Genomic DNA, 12,598 nt, shown 5'->3' on the forward strand with positions numbered 1-12,598 from the left:
TGTAAGAATGTTCAGCATATCTAAAGCAATGGAGTTGAAATGAATCAAAGTGTTAATGCGGAGTACCGCCATTTTTTCTGGAGTTTAAACAAAGTCTACATTTCAATCTAAATTTCGTAAAAAAAAAAAAATTAAAAAAATCCTGTAATAGCTTATGTATTTAATTCCTGTCGCAATGCCTGTTGGGAAAACATTGCCCCCTACCGGTTTGTTAGAGCACTGCAAGATGAGTTCAACTCATGAAACATCTCAACAGCACTTGCTACTACAACGATAAATCCCCATTTTTAAAAAGTAACTGCAATAATGACTTCCTCTGGTAGCTAATTACTTTTATGAAGGAGTAATTCCATACTAATAAAGTTAGTTTGTTGGAAAGTTAGCTACAGCTAATTATTAGGGCTGTCAAATGATTACAATTTTTAATCAGATTAATCTCATTTGACAAATTAATCACCCTTTGCAACTATGTCTGAAATATGCCCATTTTCACTATTAAAGATAGATGACAGGACATGTTTTTTATTTATATATATATATTTGCCTGTTTGTCACACTTTAAAGTATGTCAGGTTTCAAACATTTTATTAAGGAAGAAAAACAATCCAAAGATATCAGGCCCTGTGTGGAAAAAGTGATGGTTAAAACATAACTTTGAGATCAGAGAAGAAAAGGTTATAAAGCCATTTGTAAAGCTTTGGGACTCCAGAGAACCACAGTGAGAGCTATTATCCACAAACATGTAATAGTGGTGAACTTTTCCATGATTGGCCGGCCAACCAAAATGACCCCAAGAGCGCAGCGATATGCAGTATATGGTACTCTACACTAGTCACTAGGTGTCAGTAATGATACTGTAATGTTCTGTGAGAGAGACAAGCACCAGACTTGATCGCCTTTTATTGCATGTTTGAATGATCTCACACAGGCACAATAATCTCTAATAAAAACATGGGTTACTGTTGCACGCCAAGCTAAAACTCAACTCTAAATCCCTGACGTCACTTTCTGTCCATCCCGCCACTCCAGTCCTCTAGAAACTCATTTAGCAACACACTGGTCTTATTTATGCCGTAACTGTTCTACTATATCGGATAACACGAGTGGAAAGGTGACTACGAGTGTTTCTTGTCTTGAGGGCCCTAATGATGTTACAAAGCGTATTTAGAAGGTCGTGGACAGGTTCAGGGTCCCTTCGTCAGAGTTGAGCTGAAGAGCAGCGTGAGAGGTCACACGGCTGCCTTGAAATGACGCTAACACAGGCGACTGCATGCAGATTGCACTGCCTTCAATCACCATCCTGTCTGCCTCAAAGTAGAAGGGGCACAAGCTATGCTAATGTTTTTCCTTGGGTTGACCATTGTTTTCACTAAATCTAATCTGCATAATCATCTGAATTTCTCTGATAACACCGGCCACAACATTCATTTTGCTCATTTTTAATTGGCACTGACAGTGTAGCAATGTCAAGCATGAAGATGAATAGCAAAGAATTAGCAACAGTTCCTACACTGCAAATGTGTGGTAAATGCAAACTGTAAGGTGACTGAATCACACGTGTATATTTTTAAATAAAACGAACCTGCACAGCTGGCTGGGCTGATAGGAGGATGACCTTGGATGTCCCTGAGGCCTTTGCAATGACCTTTCCCAAGTCCTCTGCTCTGTGGTTGCAAAGAATTTGGCCAGAAGCTCATACTGTTCATTGCCAAAGTCATATGGCTACAGTATATACGAGAACATCATCTATGTGCTTATAGGAGAAGTGTGGTTTTCATACGGTATAAATGCACAGTGGAAAAATGTATGAATTGCAATTATCCGAGATTAAAACATGACGAGACTTCTTGTTAGATCATTTTGCCGGCTTTGATATATTGCCACGTGCATGCGTGTCTGTAGGAAGTGGGCTCACTCTGTGCATTGCTTTCAGCACCTGGCCGTGTTTGTGCCGTAGAACAATGGCATGAACAGAGCGAGCCTTTTGTCACACACTCGGTCTCGCAGGTTTTTAGTATAAAAAAACATACAGGAACACGTACAGCCTACATGTACCACTGTTACAAAGCCCACCATTTTTTCATGTCTGCCTTCATGCTTCACTGAATGTTTTTTTTTTTCCTCAAGTGGTAAGATTTCGTCCATCCTTGAACGCACCACAGTTGTGAACACCATCCATCCATTTTTGATGCCGCTTATCCTCGCTCGGGTTGCGGGGGTATGCTGGAGCCTATCCCAGCTGACTTCAGGCGAGAGGTCGCCAGCCCATCGCAGAGTTGTGAACACAAGTTAATATAAGAAAAAGGCATTCTCTAGCCTGCTAGACGCAGAGGTCAGGTCACCAACCTGGTGATCATGAGATACTAGTCAATCTGTGGGACTTTGCCGGTCGATCGCAAGAATATTAGGGGAAAAAAAGTGTTATTACATCAGTGCCCTCCCTGAGAATGACCAACAGGCATGCCTTTTGAGCACTGACCACGCCCATACGCCTCGCCGAGACCGAGATCTCGGGCTCCAAAATGTTGGTGACCATTGCGCTAGAGCTAGCCTGACAACCAGGCTAAAGGTTACGCCGTGACTCCCGTTCCATCTGTCCCGGAACGCAACTTACTTGTGGATGTAATGTCGAGGGCTCAGTGGAATACCAGGAAGATGGGGAGAGGGTCGAGCTCAGCATATTTTCTTCCTCGGGGCGCACTTGAAAGTGTTTAACAAGAAACAGGAAAGAAGCGGGGTGCTTTTTTTTTTTTTTTTGCACAATCCCGCACAGAAACAATCGGTTAAAGATGAGCGTATGTGGTGGCGCATAACTCATGACATGAAAGCAAGACGATATGCAACAAAAGAGGCTGTCCCAGATGACTCCGCGGTGACTTTCTTTTTTTCCCCACGTCTGTATTTGTTGTGTAAGGTGACTCGTGAACCGCTGCACACAAAAGGGTGAACATGTGGCAAAACATGCACCCGTGCTGTGTTGCCTGTGCTAGTATCTTTCTGAGAAACATCCCACATGGTGGTGCTCTTATTGAAAGCCAAAGTGTGACAGACTGACTGGCCATTTCTCACACAGCTCAAAGCGCCGTACAAAACACCCTCTGGAACGTTCCAAAGCCCCCCGGCTCTTTTAGTTTTATTGGTCCGCATATTATTTATTGGTCAGTAATTTTACAAGAATAAAGTCAAAATATTTACAGGAAAAAGTTATCTAATGAGATGCCAAAGGTCACATAAGTCCCCCCTTTTCATAGCTGTCTCAGGCAATGCCTGTAACAAAGTGACAAGTTATTTTTTTTTCAATATGACTCGCAATATGACTCTTTTTTTCTCGGAAATTTACAACTTTATTCTCGGAAATTTACTACTATTCTCGAAATCTCAGTTTTGGTTGTTTGAGTTTTTCAGTGTGGTCCTAATACTTTGTCGTACAAACCGATGAATAAAGTTGCCATATTTGGAAAAATAGGTTGTGAGAAAAAGCTATGTTACGAGTTTATGGGGAATAAAGTCATAATCACGTGAAGAAGGTTGAAAGAGTTGGAATACTTAAACAAAAGCAAAAACGGAGAAATTCATTTTATGGAAATAAAGTCAAAATATTTTCAGAGAAATAAGACTTACATTAACGAGGAAAAAAAGGCACAATTTTTAGGAGAATAAATATTATGATGAATAATAATGGAAATTTAGTACCATAGAGTTCAAATATTAAAAAATAAACCATTATTTTTCAAAGTCATATAATGAAAAACAGTACAAAAGAAAATTTTGGGGAAGAAGTTCTAACACTGTAGGAATAAAGTCAAAGTATTATGAGAATAAAGTAAGGTAGAAATAACTTCTCAGCATCAAAGTTGCACAAATTCTTTCACATTTCAATATGTGGCCCTTGGGGGCGGAAAAGTTTGGACACCCCCGTTTTAAGGCATTTACCCAAATCGCCACAAAAAGTTTGGACACCCCAGCCCTAAAGTGTGCAGAGGCGTCTGAAACAAATACATACATACATACGTACAAGAACATGTCCACTGCAAGGGCCACTTTGATATTTTTGCAACGCTAACAAGTTAAAAAAAACAAAACTTTTGTGACAAAGCGTATTATCAACTTTGCTCTTTTTTTCCATTACTGCTGTTTTAAGTTTCAAAATATTTAAGCTTTCTTCGTAAATAAGATTTGTCATTTTTCTTCACATTATATTTTGACTTTATTCCCATATTATAACTTTTTCCTCCAACCTAATTTTCCAAAAATTAAGTTTTGTTTTTCATATTCCTACGAAAAAATATATATATATATTTTTCTTTAATATGTCCACTCTGCTACTAAAGTGACATTACTGTTCCTCGTATTTCGAGTTAATTCTTGTCACTTTTTTCTCATTATTATACAATTTTTTTTCCCCTATTTTGACTTTATTCTTGTAAAATTACAGCTGTTTTTTTAATGATTCGTCTTGTAAATTCTTTTCTAGTAATTGTGACTTGATTCACAAACTTTTGACTTTACGCCTCTTTTTCCCCAACCTAATTTTCCAAAAAAGCCAATAAATTTTTATTCATTTCTCATATTAATACTTATTTAAATAAAATGTCAACTTTATGCTACTAAAATCATAAAATTAAGACTTTTTCTGATTACAACTTTTCTGTTTTTTTTTTTTTTTTAAATTTTCCTGTTCAGTCATATTTTTAGACTGCACCGCTGACATGGAGACACTGACACTGAACACCCCCTCTGCCCCACTGTTTGAGAAGGGCTGCCTTACATGCTAGTGTCGTCCCTCGAGATCTTCTTCATCCTTTAGCAGCTTTAAAATGATCAGCTAGCATCTATCCGGCATCTCTTGTTCATGCACAACACTGTCAGCCTTCATTTATGGGGCGGGGGGAAATGCACACAAGTTGCATTGGGAAGACGTGCTGGGTGCAATATACACTCCTGATCAAAATCTTAAGACCAGTTGAAAAATTGCTAGAATTAGCATTTTGCACATTTGGATCTTAATGAGGTTTTAAGTAGAGCTACAATATGCAAAAACAAGAAGGGGGAGTGAGACAAAAAACATTTTGAAAAAGTCATTTATTGCAAACAACAATTCAACTGAAACAGGCTGTTTATCAGCTGATCAAAAGTTTAAGACCATCGCTCAAAAAATAACAAAAAACTCTTCAAACCAGAACAAAAAATGTTCTCAGTAGGACTCAGTAATGAGGAGCTCCACCGTTCTTCTTCATCACTTCCAAAACTGCTTTGGGCGTGCTTGATGCGAGTGTTTCCAGGAGGCTAGTGGGAACATTGCTCCAAGTGATGAAGATGGCTTCACCAAGGGCATCAACTGTCTGGAACTGATGGCCATCCATCCCCAAATGTTCTCTATGGGATTTAAATGAGGGGAACATGCAGGATGGTCCACAAGAGTGATGTTATTCTCCCTGAAGAAGTCCTTGGTCAATCGAGCATTGTGAACTGCAGCGTGGTCCTGTTGAAGAACCCAGCTGTTACCACACAGATGAGGGCCCTCGGTCATGAGGGATGCCCGCTGCAACATCTGCACGTAAGCGGCTGCCATTTGACGACCCCGCATCAACTGAAGCTCTGGTGTTCCACTGAATGAAAAAGCACCCCAGATCATGATGGACCCCCATCCACAACATCTCAGGTGGGATCTCCTTGTCAGTAACGCTGGAAGCCATCTGGACCGTCAAGGTTACACTTTTCTCATCAAAGAATAAAACTTTGTTCCACCTTTCAATGTCCCATGTTTGATGCTCCCTGGCAAAGTCTAAACGGGAAGTTGTGTGGCGTTGAAGGAGACGAGGTCTTTGAATTCCTTTTTTAAACCCTTTTCCCCGCAGTCTTGATACAGCCAATCGGATCCTCCGGCTCAGTGCAGGTGTGATCTTTTGACTCTTACTTCTTGACTTTTTTTTTCCATAATGCTGAGGATCTTTCAAAAAACGTAGAATGACTTGAATGTCTTACTGCTCCCAAGCTCAGCAGCCGTGGCACGCTGCGAGAGGCCTTGCTTATGCAGCTCCACAATCCCACCACGTTGAAAAAGAGAACGCTTCTTAGCTTTAGCCATCAGGAGGACATGACGGTGTGAATGCCTGACACAAAATGATAACTTTGAGCAGATTTTGGCTTTTCTAGCCTGTGGTCTTAAACTTTTGATCAGCTGATAAACAACCTATTGCAGGTTTTTTTTGTGTGTTTAAATTGCAAGTTCCAGATGTTTTTTGTCTCACTCCCCCTTCTTGCTTTTGCATATTGTAGCTCTGCTTAGCAATTTTTCAACTTGTCTTAAGAATTTGATGAGGTGCGTGCGTGCGTGCGTGCGTGCGTGTGTGTGTGTGTGAGAGAGACATGTTCCACTAAAGTCCGGTAAGCTTTTGATAGTGTTATCTATTAAAACCACACTGAACACACATGGTTGACATTACTGTCTCTGTGTGTTTCACAGAACTCCAAAACCACTGCATCTGACAGTCTGACTAAAAAAAACTAGAAAGTAAAAACGTCTTTCTTTTCTTTGTAGACTTCAAAAACAGCTTTTAATTAGATTCCACCCTGAAAGAAAAGCAGCCAATCTCTACTGCTGCGTTGGCCCATCTTTTATATTCATTTGTGTCTCCTGCTCTTATTCCTAATCATGTGCGTCATGACAGTGTTAGGCCCCTAGGTGGCACACGGCAAGGCTAAAAGGCTCTGACAAATTCAGAATTGGGGGAAACCGCTGACTAAATTGCCAAGTCACCAGTGGCTGTGTCACAGCTTGCTACTCAGCTGAGGCAGCGCGTGCGTGCCGACCGTCCCCGGGAAGCCTCCGTCAAAGGCGGCGTTCAGCACCTGGTCCAGGTCGGCGGCGGTGACAAAGTCGAGGTCGGCCCGCACGTTTGCCGGGAGCTCGTCCAGGTCCTTTTCGTTGCGTTTGGGGAGAATGACTCGCTTCACGCCCGCCCTGTGGGCCGCCAGGACCTTGTCTTTGATCCCACCTACCTGAGGAAGGCAAGCACATCTGATTGGTTGGGATAGATTACAAAGCATGGTGTTTCCACACTGTTACAAGCGGTGTACTAAAATGGTACCCTCTGTCGGGGAACCACGAGAGTTCGGTACCTAAAGGGTGGAGCTACACACGGCAGTCTTTTGATTGGTTAAACGGTTGCCACAGTAGTGCGCTATGACTTGCTACAACGTGACCGATTCCATGGGTTCATGGATCATCTCACATTATCATTCGCTAGTGGTGAGCCATGTATATTTTAGACTTGTTGAACGTGTGTGTGAGGCATATTTAGGGCGTACACCTGGATTGTGTTGCGAGTGGACAATGGAAACGACGGAAATCAGAGGCCTACATCAATGATTTGACTTCATCTTGTTTAGCGTTCAGTTTCTGCAGCATACCACATGTCTACGGTACGTGCAGGATGGACAGATGTTACATCGTATGTATGCAAATGGACAGACAGTTGCACGATGCCACATACGTACGGGCATCTATCCTCACTGGGGTCGTGTGGGTATGCTGGAGCCTATCACAGCTGACTTTGGGCAAGAGGCAGGCTGCACCCTGGACTGGTCACCAGCCAATCACAGGGCACATATAGACAACCATTCACACAATTTAGAGACCCTCGTGGGAGGAAACCGGAAAAACGCATGCACGCACGCCATTATTAGAGCCATTCAGGCATGAAATAACAGCCCTTTATTAACATTTACACTCCTATTACCCAAGATCGTAGACATAATAAAATAAAAGCCATTTAAGACATAAGACTTCTGCTCGTGTGTGTTACTATAATTGCTAATGCACAGGCTACAGGATCACTGCAGGGACACGGCCATGGTTTTACCCATTAGCAAGCTAGCGAGCTAACTAGTTAGCCTCCAGTTTATTTACTGCATTCTAAACTTAAGGAAAATGACCACTTCCACACTGAATGGGAGGATAACTTATTTTCACTCAGTCATGTCGGCCATGCCATGGCTGACAACATGCAGTGTTAAGGTAACGTGATGTCATGTCGTGTCTCATCAATGTTTTGTGTCATTACTGACACCTAGTGGCCAGAATACTACAACTTCAACAGCGATCACTGATTCATGAATTAAGCTTTGAAAAAGCGCGCTAGAATGAGGGAGCGGTATGCGAACTGCGCTGTAGCGATGGACGACTGTACATCAGTAACCAACGTAACTAACAGTCTGCTAAATGGACAAGTTGGCGCCAGAGAACTTAAGGGGAGGTGCAGCAGCTGGAGAAAAGTAAAGAAAAAAATGTTTCCCAGCCTGCGAAGCTGACTTCAGTTATGTTTAAGGATTGTTTCTTCCGCCACTGGGGGAGTAAACACAGTCTGCGCTGAACAGAAAAAATGTGCTCCACAAGTTTTTCAGCGAGTGGGGGAGGCTCCAACTTTTGACGAGTATTATATTCTCTCAGGAGGTGGTGTGGCGGGGTGTATGTACTATTAGTAGTATTATAAAATGTATTATTCTAACAATAAACCCCATGCCTACAAGAAAGAAGAAAACGCTGGATGTCCTCCATTTCTCAGCTGATTAGTGGGCTCCACTGTGTCTGATGTCACCCTCTTTACACAGCTGATAACAATGTCAGTGTGTGTGTGTGTGTGTGTGTGATGACCCACCGGCAGCACCAGCCCTCTAAGCGTGATCTCTCCCGTCATGGCGACATCGGATCGCACCAGTTGGCCACTAAACAGAGAGGCCAGGCAGGTTACTATGGTAACACCAGCAGAGGGGCCGTCCTTGGTGACGGCTCCTGCGGGGAAGTGGAGATGGATGTCTGTGCCTTCTAGCGGGTCTGGACCCCCCGCCACTGTTGGCAACAACATATGTCCACACTCGGGTTGCCGCACGTGAAAGCCCGATGTAGTGTATCGTTATACGACTCACTGTTGGTGAGCTGGTAGGTTTTAGCGTTTGCCCTGAGCCAGCTGATGGACAGATGTGCCGACTCTTTCATGACGTCTCCCAGCTGACCTGTAAGAGTCAGCTGACCCTCGCCCTCTGTGCGACTGGCCTCCACGAACATGATCTCCCCACCAAAAGGGGTCCAGGCGAGGCCAAGGGCCACGCCGGGTAGGGTGAGCCGCTCCGACACCTAAACACATGTCAAAAAATAAAATTAAACGAAGCACACACGGAAACAAATGCAAAATAAATACATAAACCACACACACAAAACACTGATAAACCACAGACATACATCATTAAAAATAAGCCACAAAAGTAAAAACAGAAGAAATTCATGAAGAAAGCAGACCTACACAAATGGAACATACAAATAAAACATAAAACATACATAAACCACAAGATACATTTTATAGAGTTGGGATGGGGGGGGCAGGAGTCATTCTTTCCAAATGAGGTCATAAATTGGTAAAAAGAGTGACATGACAGGAGGAGCATAGGAAATAAAGATGTGATGGACAGCAGATGTAGAGCTTGAAGACTCCCAACAACAATCGTTTAGGAGAGATGACAACATTTGGAGATCAACAGAGGAGAACTCAAGAAGCAAGCACATGTTGGGAGAATCGAGCACTTTCGAGGAGAGGATTAGGAGGACCGTGGTCTGCACATGCGGCCCCTCTCCTCACTGTCGGTGTCCCGATTACCTCCATGTCGAAGATCGGCGCTCCAAGGATGTCTTTGAGGGCCGCGTGGTCGATCACGATCGGCATCTCTGGGGGCGCCGTCTTATCTGTTCAGTAAATGATAAATCAGCATTTTTCCTCCCTCGCAGATAGGAGCTTTACATTGTGTGTTGATGGGAAGGGACAATCAGGGGCGTGAAGCAACCATAATTCATCATTCGCTTGCTTTTTCTTTGTCTTTTTGTAGCTATTCAACAGAGCTAAATCAGGAGGAATCTTACGTGAAGCACGTGGTCCCACTTAAAGTAGAGTTTTATTGTTTAACCTATCACCAACAGTGGTTCACTTCTTTTTACACGTCCATCCATCTTCTGCCGCTCATCCCAGGTCGGCTCGCGGGGGCAGCAGCCTAAGCAGGGAAACCCAGACTTCTGCCCGGCCACTTCGTCCAGCTCCTCCCGGCGGATCCCGAGGCGTTCCCAGGCCAGTTGAGAGACATAGTCTCTCCAACATGTCCTAAGTTTCCCCCAAGGCCTCCTACCGTCCATATTCTGCTCCCACCCATTCTGCTCCCCTACTAGCACCGGGACACATTTACTGCAACTTTACTGTTTTATTTATGTCTTAAATGGCTTATTTTGTCTTATTGTGTCTACTGTATTGGGTAATGTGATTGTAAAGGTGGCGATAGGGGTGTTATTTCATGTCTAGAGGGCTCTAATAAAGTTAAAACATATTTAGAAGCTCGTAAACAGGTCTTCTTTGCTCCAATTACAAAAACATTCCATTTAGAAATAAGGAATCCTACTTTGTGGAAATTCATCATGGTCAGGTCTGGAGCCAATTAGTCAGGTTAAATGAGGGATTACTGTACTGTAATGAGGGTCCTTTGTATCCATTTAGCGACACGTTGTTGTGTTGTCTTTAGCCATCAGCCTGTGAATGAGCTCGTTTTACGAAGCACTTTCCTCCACATATTGGGCAGACACGTCTGAGACTAATCACAACCAGAACATCCCACATATGCGCCACTGGACTGAGATCTGGGGGAATTTAATGGCCAAGCCAAAATGCTGAACTCATTCTTGTGTTCCACGACACACCAGGACCATCTGACTGGATGTGGACTTCAGGGGGACACTATGACCTGTTTATCTCCGAGCAGCGTGCTTCTAGACCGGCTCAGAGTGCAAAGTGCCTTGAGATAACTTCTGTTGTGATTTGGCACAATATAAATCAAATGGCTTGTGGAAGTAAGCTACGTTCTTAGACTGCTTCAATAACTGCAAAGTTCACTTGCTTGCTCCAAATTCCAACGCATAACAGCTGGAATTTATCATGTCATGCACACTCCCCCCATCAAAACCCAACAAAGCCTGATTATGCATAGTTTGGCTGCGCTTGGCTAACATACGGTACAGTATGTCAAATACATGGTTGAAGTCCATATCAGTGAGTGATTGGCCTTGGTACTTAATTCATCCAATGGGCAGCCGTCCTTAAAATGAGTTCACCAATTGTTGGCTTACTAATAAACATGATCACCACAACATTTAAAAAAATGGTGAAAGGACCCAGCAGTTGATGTTTTCTGTGTCACATTTAACCTGTCGCAGACTGAACTACGCAGCTCACTGTGGAAGAATATTTACAGTATTTTTAGAAGACATGTGAGAATCATTTCCTGGCATCATTTTGGACCATGTGAGGGTCACTGGACGTCAATACAAGCTATAATTATGAGTGACGGTGTTTATCCTGCAATAAAATATTCAATTATGACGGTAATGTTCTCCTCAAGGTGACCCGTTAGGCCCAAAGTCAGGGCGCTCCAAACTTTTTCCATGGAAGAATGCAGGAAACCACTTTGTTATTCTTCAACTTTTTGTTTATGCAACACGCAACATGAGTGTGATCCATGAATCGATCGACAGTACGCCTTTCTGTCACTCTTCCAGTCTTTCTGTTGTGACCTGCTGATGGCACTCTGTGACCCTCCATGCTCAGAGGCCTCTTCCATAGGACAACATCCTGTTTGAAGCCTACCGAATGTACTGCTGATCAATTGGTAGGTCGTTCCGGTCTCACGATGTCAAAATGCGAACAGCATGATTGTAATTGACCCAGGACATGAATTTGTACATTCATGAATCCAACCTGTTGCAAATTTCACGCCTCATTTTCTTGTTAGACAACAAAAAAGTACTGAATAACTGAGCAGTTTAGAGAAGGTCAAATGAGGGTCTCGTCGGCACGAGGCCTGGGATGATAAATTAGTTAATCACACAATATTTGAAAATGAACTCGACAATCTTGCCGCCCTTAATACACTGTGTGCACAATTAATAGGCATGTCTGTATTTTGACCACATTGTCATTTTTATGCACATTTTCCATCCCTAAGCTGAATAAACTTGAATGCCTATTGGATTTAAGCATACCAGGTGATGTGCATGTGTGTACTGAGGGAGGGTGTGGCCTTGAGAGATCAACACCCTTTATTAGGTGTGCGCAATTATTAGGCGGCTTCTTTTCCTCTGGCAAAATGGGCCAGAAAAGAGATTTAAGAGACTGTGAAATGTCAAGAACTGGAAAGCATCTTTAGTAGGGATGCGACACTCTTGAAATTGCCAAGATATTAGGACGTGACCACAGAAACATGAAACGTTTTGTTGCAAGTGCGCACCCTATTGAGTACAAACGTAAGATTTACAATGAAGAAAAAAGGTACACATCTCTGAACTTGTCTGGGAGGCTTTGGTTGCTGCTGCACCCAAACTTGATGGTCAAATGATCAAGAAACTGACAGACTCCATGGATGGAAGGCTTATCCGTGCCTTTATTGAGCACTGGTTTATTTTTGGAAATGTCAGAAATATTTATTTGTAGAGTTTGTGTTGTTTGTTTATCATTCTGACTTAAAAAAAAAATGAAAATAATGTAGGGAGACGGGAATATTTTTCTTT

At 42.7% G+C, this 12,598-nt stretch overlaps 1 protein-coding gene across 1 annotated transcript in view; it reads right to left on the bottom strand.

Moving 5' to 3' along the window:
- Positions 1–533: 533 nt before the first annotated feature.
- The window catches only part of lonp2 (lon peptidase 2, peroxisomal), a 51,309-nt gene continuing 39,244 nt past the window's right edge, over positions 534–12,598 (bottom strand). The window contains exons 14-17 of the mRNA XM_054775300.1: positions 9,654–9,739; positions 8,929–9,136; positions 8,661–8,851; positions 534–7,002 (exon numbers count right to left, since the gene is read on the bottom strand). Coding sequence (XP_054631275.1) covers positions 6,772–7,002; positions 8,661–8,851; positions 8,929–9,136; positions 9,654–9,739 — 716 coding nt within the window. The 3' untranslated portion in view covers positions 534–6,771. The remainder of the gene's footprint in view (positions 7,003–8,660; positions 8,852–8,928; positions 9,137–9,653; positions 9,740–12,598) is intronic.

The sequence above is a fragment of the Dunckerocampus dactyliophorus genome, chromosome 5, assembly GCF_027744805.1.
Source record: "Dunckerocampus dactyliophorus isolate RoL2022-P2 chromosome 5, RoL_Ddac_1.1, whole genome shotgun sequence".
Taxonomy (NCBI): Eukaryota; Metazoa; Chordata; class Actinopteri; order Syngnathiformes; family Syngnathidae; genus Dunckerocampus; species Dunckerocampus dactyliophorus.